This window comes from Oryzias latipes, chromosome 17 (genome assembly GCF_002234675.1).
Source record: "Oryzias latipes chromosome 17, ASM223467v1".
Taxonomy (NCBI): domain Eukaryota; kingdom Metazoa; phylum Chordata; class Actinopteri; order Beloniformes; family Adrianichthyidae; genus Oryzias; species Oryzias latipes.
The window spans coordinates 7,384,292-7,397,615 of NC_019875.2; the positions used below are offsets into that span (position 1 = coordinate 7,384,292).

At 40.3% G+C, this 13,324-nt stretch overlaps 2 protein-coding genes across 4 annotated transcripts in view; both read right to left on the bottom strand.

The window, feature by feature from the left end:
- Positions 1-2,054, bottom strand: part of LOC101175434 (nuclear receptor coactivator 2) — a 74,753-nt gene extending 72,699 nt beyond the window's left edge. For all 3 annotated transcript variants that reach the window (XM_023964774.1, XM_023964775.1, XM_023964773.1), the window contains exon 1: positions 1,908-2,054. The gene's annotated coding sequence lies outside the window, so the exon portion shown is untranslated. The remainder of the gene's footprint in view (positions 1-1,907) is intronic.
- A 789-nt stretch (positions 2,055-2,843) lies between these two features.
- On the bottom strand, positions 2,844-10,617 carry lactb2 (lactamase beta 2). The gene is made up of 7 exons (XM_004078742.4): positions 10,385-10,617; positions 9,158-9,318; positions 7,567-7,687; positions 5,869-6,047; positions 3,693-3,841; positions 3,465-3,552; positions 2,844-3,383 (listed from the first exon to the last, which is right to left on the bottom strand). Exons 1-7 carry the CDS (start codon positions 10,504-10,506, stop codon positions 3,340-3,342), a joined length of 864 nt encoding a protein of 287 aa, XP_004078790.1. The 5' UTR covers positions 10,507-10,617; the 3' UTR covers positions 2,844-3,339.
- Positions 10,618-13,324: the final 2,707 nt, after the last annotated feature.

Here is a 13,324-nt window from a genome sequence, read left to right on the forward strand (position 1 = left end):
CCAGAGCACCATTAAAGGCTTTCACGTGGTTTGAACTCAAGCCACTAAGGATCCCTCACTGGGCAAGCTGCCAATCTCGTGTTAAGATCTTGCTCTTAAGTACATTCCTGCACTCTTGCAGCAACACTGTGGGCTGCTTTGGGCATTTAGTGATATTGTCCCCAAGCACACTGAGCTGATATATTTAACTAAATTACAACCCTGGTGGTGAGGACGGGGTTTGTTTACTATTTTAATTGTTCCAAAACCTAAAAAAACAAAAATAATTATAAAAAAGCATGCACTATAGCCACTAAACGATATATTTACACGACTCCATTGTCCGATACAGAAGTGTAGAACTGAGGCGCTGGATGTTGCAATCATTTGCAAAGTTCACTATGGGGTGCAGAGAAGAGCAAACAGGGCGAAACAGCAAAGGCAGAAATCCTGAATCCAGCCAGCAAAGATAACACAGCGGGGTCAGATGGCACCTGTCACGTAGGCAAACTGACAGGTTTTCTTGTATTAGCATACCAGCACAACAGCAAATAAAGAGACATTCTTGGTCCTGCGCTGACAAAAGCCAACTTCAGAGTTGAATGATCGAGCTTGCAGAGCACACGGTTCCAGTTCTGCAGCTCCTGTCATGACTGCAGCATTTATGCAGCAGGATACACTTCAGAGATCTGTTTAATACACACGGCAAGATAATGTGTTGTTATAGGCCAGGGAAATGCAGAAATGATACTTTGGGGTAAAAAAGATGCATGTGTTGCAGAATATTGCCTGCAGAGAGCATGCATTCTGAAATTTAAGCCAGCAGCCACAAGAACACAAGATGCATATGTTGGGTGTAAACTGTTTTTTTTTTCCTTCAGAGTTCAAATTGGGCCATTTCCTGCAGACCACTGTGCAGATTTTGGACTACTTTCCATAAAAGAAAGCCAAATTCTCTATTTTATGTTTTTTTTTTTCCAAACCTGATCAGAAATAAAAACAAAACAATAAAGCTCCTCTACAATGCAGGGTCAATAATGTCTTCTAGTGACTTCTAACAATCAAAACACTCCACAACCGGAAGTGAACTGACATACTTTTCAAAATGTATAAAGAAAAAAAAAATTCAGCCACTGTTGTTGAACATAAATTTATCAAAAAGATTTGTGAATTTCGGAAAAAGAAGAAAAAATGAGTTGGTTTTCAGCAGCACTTCGTTTAGTTAACGTTTAAAAAGTAGTCTCCTGAATCAATAATTACAGTAAATTTCTATGTATAATTCTGTATTACATAATCGATTACCTAAATATAATAACTAATTGTATCGAAAAACAAATTACCTATTAATTTTGAGGCCACACCGACACCTCTAACGAAAAAATCCGTGCGTTTTACGCCATGTAGCACCTTTTGATTTGAAACTTCTAACCGGAAATGGTACTTTATGCCCCACAGCTTGTCTTGTAAGGTGTTTAAGGAAGTCCGAGCTGCGATGACCGATGACTAAAAATCCTACCTCTGACCTAATAAACAATAAAACGATCAAAAATATATATGTATATTGTAGCGATCATTTTGTATTAAAAATACAAAGGAAACGGCAACGTGTGTGCCTTCTGTGAAGGTGCAAGTAGACCCCCCCCCTCCTCCTCCAGTTGTCACTACTTTCGATCGGGAGCGTTATTTCCTGTACAGCAGTGAAGCCCCCCCGTGTTTTATCGCGCCGCACAATTGTTTTTACGACGGCAAAATAACAATCACAAAAGTACGGAGCAAACACAACAAAACAACAACAACTAAAAAGTGGCTGACAACCTTTAAGACGACCGATATATCTTTTTTTTTTGTTGGGGGGCTGGACTGGCGGAGCAGTAAGGGGCGGAAGGGGGGGGGGGGGGGTGTCGCGCGGAGAATGACAGGAAACTTACCTGCCGGGGAGTTGAGCGGCCATGAGCGGCGCGAGGCGCGGGACGCGGTCGGTCATCAAGGGAACGCAGCAGGAACGTCCGGAGCTGGAGCCGCCATGTTCGTGTGGCTCAGAGGTTCCTCGGCTGTTTATCTTTGCCAGTAGACCCCCCCCCTCCTCCTCCTCTTCCCCCTCCACCCTCCCCTCATCTCATTACCGCAGAGCTGCCCGTCTCCACCTCCGCGTGCAGCTTCCCAAACCATCCTCCTCTTTAAAAAACTATTTAGAAATGTTTCATTCCACAATAGAAGTACGTAGTGAAAAACTTCTACATATATATGTTTGTTCATTGTATTTTGGGGCATAGTTTTACCAAATAAAACTATTCATACTTTTATTTTGACAAGATATTACCTTCTTATCGCGATTTTTGCGTGGGAAATGTATTACACGTACCCTCCCATTTGGACCTTCTAAGACGCTGTTAAATGCTAATTTAAATGTAGTTCGGGGGGGGCTAAAACTTTTTTTTACATGAAATCTTTCCTAAATGAAAAGTTCCAAAGTCCTTTGATATCATGTGTGACTTCTTTGAAGCCCCCAACACATTTTTTGAATGACAAAATTTGACCTTTCTTTCCCATTTAAACTTTTTAAACTGTGTGTCGCACAAATGTAACTGTAGTTCACAAAAAAACATCACATTAAAATCTTTAAATTAAATCCTACATCCAAAGTTCCAAAGTCCTCTGATGTCACGTGAGGCTTAAGAACGATAAAGTCCCCATAAAGCAGCTTGAATCATGAGGGATTCAGCGTGAAAACACAAATCAAAGTTCACACAAAGCATCTGACATCTCCTTATGGCAACCTGCTTTCATTTTGATGTCTTTAGGCTTAAATCCAGAAATGAATATTTGAAAACAACTGTTCGTGGCAGGAAACAAGTGACAACATATTGATGTGAAACAAAACATTTATCTTCACCAGTCTCTAGAAAAAAAAGACATTTTTTTTCTTTCTGTTACATTTTATCATCACAAATCAAATAGTTTGCAAATGCTACCCTCTAGTGGCATCGACCGAGTACTACACCTGCAGGTCTAGGTTTTGCAAAGAGGAAATAAATGTCTGCTTGAAACAATCAATACATTATCCATGTGAATGCATATATTAGACACGAATAAACACATTTTTGTCATATTATTGGAAGAAAATGACATTGATCTTTTGCTCCAGTAGATAAATTGTCATGTAGTAAATCCAGGGGTGCTTAGTTGGAGTTGGGGGTCACATTTCATTGCAGGGAAAGCAAAATTCTGTTGACCTTTAAACATTCAAAGGTTGTCGGGTTGTTGTTTTTTTTAAACACACTTATCAATAAACAAGATCTATGATGCCATAAACAGCTTTAAGGTGATTTTTTGACTTCAGTCCATGTCGTCCGTGGAGGTTTAGAGGTTACTCTTCCATCTGGTGTCTTTGGTGGAGTCACTCACTGAGAGAACAAGTTTACATGTTAAAAAGGAAAAATGGGGAGATTAGTTCTGAAAAAGATGATTTTAAAAAAGTGACATACCCACTGTGATTTTTCCCTCCTTCTCCAGTTTTGTCAGGTGATGAACCAGGTTGATGTTAGCCGCCTGATGCAGGTGCTCAGGTGTGTCCTGCAGGCGAGGCAGCAGACAGGTTTTTCAGTCATTAACAGGGGAGGAGCTTCAACAGCCACAGAGTTATTTCATTTGGCTTTCTGCAGCCCGTCTCATCACGGTGATGCTGTGAAAGCAATACAGGCTTTTCTCCAGACCCTATAAACGATCCTGACGAGCTCCATGGAGGAGAACGGCTTCCCTGCTCCGTCCCTGATGGCAGCCAGGATCTGTTGTTCCCTTTGGTCTCGGTGGCTGATGTAGTGTTGGATCTTGGAGCCAGCATCCTGAACCACGGGGCCGTGACCTGCAGGGAAAACCAGAACGCTTTACATCTTTGGGTGGAATCAAATGATGCCCATTAGTTTGGTCCAGAATTATAGTTTTATTTAAATACAATTTTTATAAACATTAGCGGCCAAAACAAGTGTATACACATGGAACTGCTTTTTATTGGGTGGACTTTTATGTTAGTTAGATCCACCTTAAGGGACGACGAAAATGCTGTGCAGATGATGGGCAATGTGATGCACACACACAAACTACACTCTGTCTGATTTCCTCATTTCTAACAGGCAAGCAGACTTGAAGTGTTCACAGCAACCCGTTGCCTGCAGTGTGACCACAGGAAAAATGTGCATGAACATTTTTGCACTACGGGCCTACCAGCGTTCGAAATAAGCGGTTATCCTCATGTACGAGACAACCAGATTTCACGGAGGACAACCAAAAATGAACCTGATGGTTGTCCGTGTGACAACAAGGCTTTTATTTAACATTTTGGTATTTTTTGACTATTTTTCAAGTTTCAAGGGTTAGTTTTTGGCAACCTCTGAATTGAGACGTATGCAGCAACTTCTTTCCACTGACAAACGAAGTGCGTGCATGCCAACGAATCCTTTCTGTTTCTACATGTGCACTTTTCAACAAAGAAATAAATGTGTTGAACAACAGTACCTGGCGCGACCGCTAGATGTCTCCAAAAACACGTTCAAAAAACACTAACTTTCACTCATAACAGTGTTGACTGACATGAGCCGAAAAAAAACTTTTTCCATGGGATTGTTATGATATTCTACATTTGTACAACAGTTTTTGTATTTTATATTCTTTAAGCAACAATTATCAAAACCAAAGAAAAAAAATAACCAATATATTTAAATCTGTGCAAAGATACTAGTTATTAAGACATTAGTTTCAAGTTTTTGGCAACACTTTGTGTAACCAGATGCTTCAATATTTACTAAAATGTTGTTTTTTTTTTATATTTAAAGAGTTTTTTAAATGTCCATAATAAGAGGCAGTTGATAGATGTGTAGAAGAAATAAATATGTAAAAACTGACATCTGAGTAGGTTTCGTTGCTGTTGAATATTGGTATGGAAGGACAACCAAAAACTGGGGAGGACAACCAAATATTACTTGCCAGAACCATTTTTTCCCCCCTTATTTCTAACGCTGCTTACCAAGCGTTTGCGACCTTAATATTTCCTGGGAGCCTCCTGTGTGCTCTGTTTGGGTTTTTCCTCCACAAGCAGCTCATTTCTGTCCGTAAGGGTAGTTGTGACGAACGCTTAACAATCAACCAGTTCTTATAGATGGAGAGAATCTGGGTGGAAACATGTCATGGGATTCTTTACACAACTAATTGTTGCTATACTGCAAGGGCAAAAGCTCTGTTGTTGGAGGCAACATCGATGCTAATCACACTGGACAAGAAAGAAGAGGTGGATCTTCTGTTGAATGGTTTTTGTCTGGGGTTACTTGGTTGATCGAAGCTCAGCTAAAACAGAAATTTCCCCCTGTGATAAATAAAGTCTTCTGAATCTGAATGGCTAATTGCTTGTAAAAAAGGCAATCACAAGGAGTTGGCTAAATTGCCTCCCCCATCAGTTGCAGTAAACTGTAGAGAAAATCCCTCATATGTAAAATGCACTTCATCTCTTCAAATTAAAAGACATCTTAAAAAAAGAAAAAAAGAAAAAAAACTGGCATAATGGTTCTGCTGACAGCTCTGGTTTTCTGCAGCAGCAAGAAATCTAGAACTTTGACCTTTTAAACTCGAATCGGTTCTTCCTTTAGTGAATCTACAGAAGAAAACAACACTACTAAACATTATTTGCAGCTTCTGACCACAGCTACAGGAGTTGTGGGACTTCCCACAGACCATCCTTTAGAACAGGAGGGACAAACTTCCAGTCGCAGTCTAAGTTTTCTAGACATCCTCATTCCTAGTCACCAGAAGCTGCTGTGAAAGAAGCAGGACAGCAGCTCAAGGAGGTGTGGAGACGTCCGCTCTTCTGAAGCTGAAGCTCCCTGCAGAAGCAAAACTCACCGGGGTAGATGAGGTTAGCGCTGGAGTCCAGCAGGATCTTCAGTGACTTCATGTAGTCGTGGAGATCCTCAAACACCGCCGTGCCCTCACCCAGGATGCAGTCTCCAGAGAAGATGGCTCGCTCCTCCTCCAGCAGCAGAGCCATGTGGTCATCCGTGTGGCCAGGCGTGAACAGAACTCTGTGGGAAGACAACGTTTCAGATTTAGCCTCTGAGTGGATAGCTGAGCAGCTAAAGGGCACAAACATCAACCAATCAACCAATCAATTTGTAATGGTTGCCACTACAAATCAGTTTCTGACCATGACCTGAAACTTGAAAAACGTGTGTATTTATTTCACAGGTTTTGTTTCAATGAACTTTTGAGGTCATGTGTTGTATTTGTCGTCACCCCATTGGTTGAACAGGACCAGCAGCCAGGTGGCAGCCAGGTGGCAGCCAGGTGGCAGCCAGGTGGCAGCCAGGTGACAGCCAGGTGACAGCCAGGTGACAGCCAGGTGACACACCTTTTTTTTTTAAGGAGACGCTGGAGCATTGTAAGGGGGGGAACGCACAGCTGACGGCCGACCATGAGCACGGAGGAGCAAGCAATCTCTCATATGGATCATGTTTCCTAGCTCGGATAATTTTCCCCATAATGTTCAAGGGAGTATATTATCGCACAGAGCTCGGATCGTCCAACACGAGGAGCTTCATTGACGGCTGGAAGGCGTTCCAGCGAGTGAGGCGGAGCGGCCTCCCACCAAAGGCGTGAGACTGTCAAACCTCATATTCCTCTAGAACATTTTCTTTTTTTGTTTTTGTTAGGAAGACTGCAGGATTTGGGTTTGAACTGTGGAGTTTGTATATTTTGGGAAATCAGGTTTTTGTTGTTTGAGTGTTGGGCCAAGTGTTTAATCCATGTACGTTTATAATGTGTCTGGCTCACACAATACAAGGCTGCACAAACAAACGGTTACATGAGTTTTCTTCTTCTTGTTAACGTTACGCAGATTGTCTTGATATTTAATGCCCCGGCCAAATTAACAAGCTGACACACTAAATCCTGAGTGAAAAGAAGAGTTTTTAAAAGTGTCTTAAAATGACTGATGGTTCTGGCAGACCTCACAGAAAAGGGGAGAACCTTCCAGAGTTTAGGAGCTGCAACTCCAATAATGACTAAATCAAATCAAATCAAAATTTATTTATAAAGCACTTTTACAACAACACATGTCACTCAAAGTGTTGTGCATAAAATACAATAACATTTAAAAACAAGATGACAAGACAAACAGTGCCGACAACACCCCCCCCCCCCCCAAACACACACACACAGACACACACACACATACGCACACCATGATAAAAAAAGAGTGATAAAATGATGGAATGTAGAGACCTGGCTTCTTCCTGAAGTGGGGCAACGATATTTTGGGGACATGTCCACATCAGTGACCCCCCCACGCAAGTTCACGGAGTACACTACCACAGGACCCCCCAGATCCGATCAAAAGAGTCAGACCCGGGAGATGCCATTGCAGTGACCCCGTTCACTGAGAAGGGGTCAGTCACCGATGTGGAGGATCCCTCAGAGGAAAAAAAAAAAGAGCTAATTTTTCCTTCATTACTTTTGATCCTACTTGTTATCTCTGCATATGTATCTGTGTACACAGCACTGTTCTGCACACAAACATGCTAATGTTTGGATACGTGAACTCACTTCAGAGTGGCTCCTTCCGTGTGGATGACATCTCCATCCTTCAGGTAGGTGTAGCTCTTGTTTCCAGCAATCTCGGGGATTCGGGTGGAGCGTGGAAGTTTGCTGACTCGGATCTCAGGTCCTGCAGTCAGAAGAAGCACAAAGACATGTCTCTCTTGTCATAAAGTGGACATGTTTATTGCAATTGCAGTTTCAGATGCTCCCTCATGGTGGAGGTTGTAAAACCACTGTGCAGCAGTGGTCCCCAACCCTCAGGCTGTGAACTGGTACCAGTCCGTGGGACAGTTTGTACTGCAGAAGAAAAAAAAAACACACACAACCTACATTTTTTTCTTTTTTTATTTATGATCTGATTCTGAAAAAATGTGGAAAACTACTGAATTCTCTTAACCACATCCAATCAACCAATCAAGTGGCTCCGTCACACGTCCACTACTTTCTTAAACTGCTAAACTGAAACCCCTAAGCTAGCAAAGCTAACAGAAAACAAATGTATTTGGAAGGTTTCTCTTCACAGAAAAGAGCCAGTGAGGAAACTGAAGAGCCTTCCATTTCAAAATAAAAGAAACCTTCATTTAACAGCCAAAAACCAGGAGTCTTTACTCCAAATATGAATGTATTTCATCAACGGTTCCCATGTGCCATAATCATTTATAACATTCAGAAACCAGCTGTCTAATGTTACAGAGATGCTGCTGTTCCCATTTGTATTATTTAAATGAGAAAACACTAGTTTCAGTGACATTTTGGACGAGGCTGAAGTGATTTTTTTAGCTTCCACTTTGACAGTTAAGAGTTAATGGAAAATTTTTATGGTTTCAATATAAAAAAGTTTAAACCAGTTGTAGATATTTTACAGAGGGTGAAGATAAACTATACTCTCTTACGGAGCCGAACCCAGCCACTAGGCAAAAGCTGCACCCTGAGCAGGTCGCCAGTCTGTGGCAGGGCCACAATCACGCAGCCCATGCACACATATAGGGACAATTCAGCCATCAATTCACCAACAAAGCATGTTTTTGAGGAAAGCCACACATGCGCGGGGAGAACATGCAAACTCCCCACAAAGAGGACCCACCTGGGACTTGAACCTTCTTGCTGTGAGGCATGGGCGCCATCCACTGCACCACCGTGGAGCCCAACTTGCACAGAGCAGTTTGTGAAAATATTGTCTGACATTAAAACGGACTGTGGCCTGGAGACCACAGGATTATGGGATGGTTGGAGTGATGACATAAAGTATTAGCTAGTTAAAAAAAGTGAAAATGACACAAACAAGAGCAAAATAAAAGTGCTCAATGAGCCATCAGTTTGTTTTGCATTAAAAACTGTTGTTTTTTTATTATATATGATTAAAAAACACACCTATTTATCTTCTAAATAGGTCTGAATGCACGTGTACACAGGTTTGTGGATGTATGGACTTGCATGTTGGTTTAATTTGGCACGAAAATCTGATTTGATCTCATGAAAGAAAGAGTTAAGTTTCTTTCTGCTTCCCATCATTCATTTGTATTTTTTCCCGACGTTGATCGATAAAAAGTTCTTAATAGAAGTTCCGAGTGTGACGACATGTGAAGGAGGATCTCACCCGTGATGTCTCTGCAGATGTCCTCTACTCCTCCAGTGTGGTCGTGATGCCAGTGCGTGACGAGGATCTCCTGGATGCCGGTGCTGAACTCCCCCAGAGCTTTTGTTAGGTTCTTGATGTATTCAGGTACCGAGGGCTCTCCGGCATCGATGAGCACACGCCTGAAAGAGAGCAGCAAGCCTCCAGGACCTCAAAGTTTTCTAAAATTCTAGTTTTATTGAGAATGAAGCAGTAACGGTTCGTCCTGATGCAGCACTTTGGAAAATTAAAGACAGAATCACAAGCTGGATCATTTTCTTGTACTTATATGAAATATAAACCTAAAACTTGACTGAACTAAAAAAAAAAAAAAAAAAAGATTTATCGTAACTGAAGCAAATAATTAAGATAGATCAAAGTAAAATAGTTTATCTCTACAACATCCATATGTGGTCTTATCACCCTTTCACGGTGGAAAAAGTATTATCTGAGCTTCTTCATCCACTAAATCATCTTCAAATGGACACGCCATGCTGCTTCACCTCTCTGAAAACAAACTAACCTTCAACTAAACCTGCTCCAGACCAGGTTATGTTCAGAGCATGAGTTGCTATGGCAACTTGACATATCCTGAAACATGTTTTTGGAACCGAAAGCTGCGGTTATCCACTTCCTTAGCCTCAAACTTACCGTGAGACTCACATAACCTGCTTTCTGGAGTACCCCCTGGAGAGCCAAATAAGGAGGACTCAGTTTTGTTTGTATTCGTTTTAAAGACTGTGAATTTCTTTTATGCAATACACCAAACACTTTTCAAGGGAATGTCCCAAAAACATCAATCATCAAACAAACGAACACACATTAAATCTAACCAAAACATTTTCTTACTGTGCTTTTTTTATTTTTATTTAAACCTTTGATCAGATTCTGGTTAAATTGTATGTTTTTGTTTTAGTCTTTGACGATCTCTTGTGGGGTTTTGCTTCTGTCTTTTTATTATCTTTTTTTCTTTTTAATACAATAGTTTATCTGCACATATCCAGCACGGAACCATAGTTATTCATTAATCAAGTCCCTTTTTTTCAAGAAGCATTTGATTTACCCATTAAACCTGCTTTTTTCGTTGGTTTTAAAGTTTTTCTTTTTTTAAGATGCTGCTTCGACGAGACTATTCCACGTTAGAATATTATAACTATTCAAGTAAAGTTCCCTCTGAGTTCTGTCAAAGGTCAACATTATTGTGGTCACCTTTTTCCTGTGCCGACCAGGTAAGTGTTGGTTCCCTGCAGAGTCATCGGTCCCGGGTTGCAGCCTAAAACCCTGATGACTCTGGAGGACAGCTGCTCTATCCGAGGCAGAACGGCGCTCATGGCTCCGGAGTGCGACTGACAGCTGCAAACAAACTGATTCCAGTGCTAAAGTTCACGAAAACATCTTAAATGTGACTTAAGAGCACGGCGACGGAAACGACAAGAACAGTGGGCGCACACTTCCTGTCAGAGCCACAACAAATTTCAAAATAAAAGCGCATAATAATAATATTAATAATAATAATGATGATAATAATAATTATTATTATTATTATTATTTTTATTATTATTATTATTACATGGTTGGTTAAGGTCAGGACTGTCACGCGTGAAATCAGGGGCTCGATTCCCAGGGTGCACAATGAGCCTCATCCATTGTGGGTCCTTGGGCAAGACCCCTGCACTTGTCCCTAACTCTGTAGGTACAAACCACCAATCTAATTTGCAGTGGTGGCCCCTGGAATAAGGTGTACATCATTATTATTATTATGTGCAACTTAAAAACAGTCAAATTAGAATACTTTAATTATTCTTTTAAAGCATACATTTGATTTTTTTAATAATGCAGCTGGGATCTGCATCATTTGAGTTTAGTTTCTTCGACATTGATTTTTATTTCATTTAAATAGGACTTTTAAGACATGTTTTTCACTACATAAAGCTAAGAGCTTGTCTGTCCTAACATCAACATTCAACACTATTCAAAAAATGTATTCTGATGGTTTGAAAAATATGTAACCTCAAAGCTAGAAATGGCTATACCATACTTTCTCTGTCTTTGCTTTTAATGTGTTTTACGGGCAAACACTGACCAAAAAATAGATAAAAATACAGTGAAAAAATGTGCACAGAACAAAGGAACTCAAGATGGAGCCATCATGCAGCGAGTCAACTGAAGCTGAAAGCTTTATAATGAATTATGGTATTAGAGTAGGAAATACAAACACCACTAATCCTGTTTTTGCTGCCTATAAAAGTCTTATTGTACTCAAAACGGAGGAAACATAAATTTGTTTCTTTAGTAAAACACACCAGCACAGGTACTTTGTACTATTTTTGATTTTACAAGTGTTTAGTTGGCAAGCAAATATAAAGTTTAAATAGTATCCTTGAAATATTGGAGCTAGGATGTTCAAAGTTTTAATCCTTATATTTATGGGTAATTCTGAACATGGACACCCTAAAACAGTGTGCACTTTCTTTGCGTTTGCTGTCAACAGCTACTGCTCTGTTCACAAAACCATTTAGCTTGAAAGAGGAAAAAAAAATTACAAAAACAGGATTCTTAGATACCTTTTTCATTTTTTCATTTTTAAGATGAATATTTTAAACATGCATTTAAATTTGGACAAAACTGTCTTGAGGATATAATAGATTCTTCAACAGAGCTTACTTGTGTTTTAAACGCAGATATGCAGTTATGATGTAACCTAGGAAAGAGCTGGTGAGGGGAGGAGGATCTTCAATAAACGTATTACCTGCATGTCATGAAAGGATTTCTGATTGGCAAAAATGCTCTGATCCTTTTTTTTCTTCCCTTAGTTTAACATGACTGCAGAAAAGACAGAACTGTTGCTATAAAATGACTTGTAAAAATAACCAGGAAAAATGTTTTCTTGGAAGCAAAGAAAAGTCAACCGAAGACTTATTTAGACTAGAACAGTGTACCCATTTATACCGTATTAACAATTAAACAAGTAAAACAGATTATGAGCTTTTCATTAACAAAATGTACATGGTTGGATGTTGCTCCTGCTTTTTTTGACCATGGTGCAGAGGTACAACAGGTTCTGAATTATTTTACAAATATATAGTTCTATGATTTTTCTAAATATTCAACGCGAGTGACAGTCAGCATCATTTTCAAGTCACTAACCATCAGAGTATATATTAAATGTTATTGAACTAACCTAAAGATAACTTTTTTTTTTCAAAAATAAAAATATTCAAAAACAAATCCCCAATAATACTCACAACAGAGTTCTGCAACTATTCAAAGATTCTGAAGAACTGAAAATGGTCACTTGTTGAATTTGCTGCATTAGGAGGTGATATTTATTGTAATCAAAAACTGTTCCAATCAAAACCATCTTAATAGGTCAAGTTACATTTGAACATAGGAAGCCTTATTTTGTAGCATAACAGCATCACAATTCCTGCCAACACTGAACTTGGGAGTTTTTGAAGAGATTCTGCTTGAATTTCCTTCCAGGATGTCAGAATAGCCTCCCAGAGCAACTGTTTGGATGTGAGCTTCCTCCCATCCTAATGGATATTTTGCTTGGGGGGGAGTTAGGGTTAGGGGTTACACCATCAGTTTATCTCATTTTATGCCCAAAGCAGCCAATACTGCAGAGGTACTCCTTGCAGCATGCGATGCTGCATTGTCACATATGACAACGATTTTGTTACAGACAGCAAAGTTCTTCTTTTCGTTTCAAAGGAAGAATGTGGTCAGTCAGAAACTCCACCTACTCTTCAGAGGTCATTTTCACACGTTCAGGGACCCTAAAGGGACCGACCAGCTCTCTCCCCATGAGCCCAAAACATGACTCTGCCACCTACTTGCTGACATCGCAGCCTTGTTTGGGACATGGTGGCCACCCACTACTACATCCATCCGGACCATTCAGGGTTGCATGGCACTCATCAGTGAACAAGACTGATTGAAATTTCCTCTTCATGTACTGTATGTCTGGGCCCACTGCAGCCATTTCTGCTTTGTGGGGTTGGGGGGGTGGCCATCCTCTGAAGGGTCCTCCTCCTTGATGTTTCTGGGACTCCAGAAACACCAGCAGCTTCAAATATGTGCCAAAAAAATCTCTTAATAGTACGATGACCACGCCTACATTTTCATAATACATCCAAAGTTTTCATA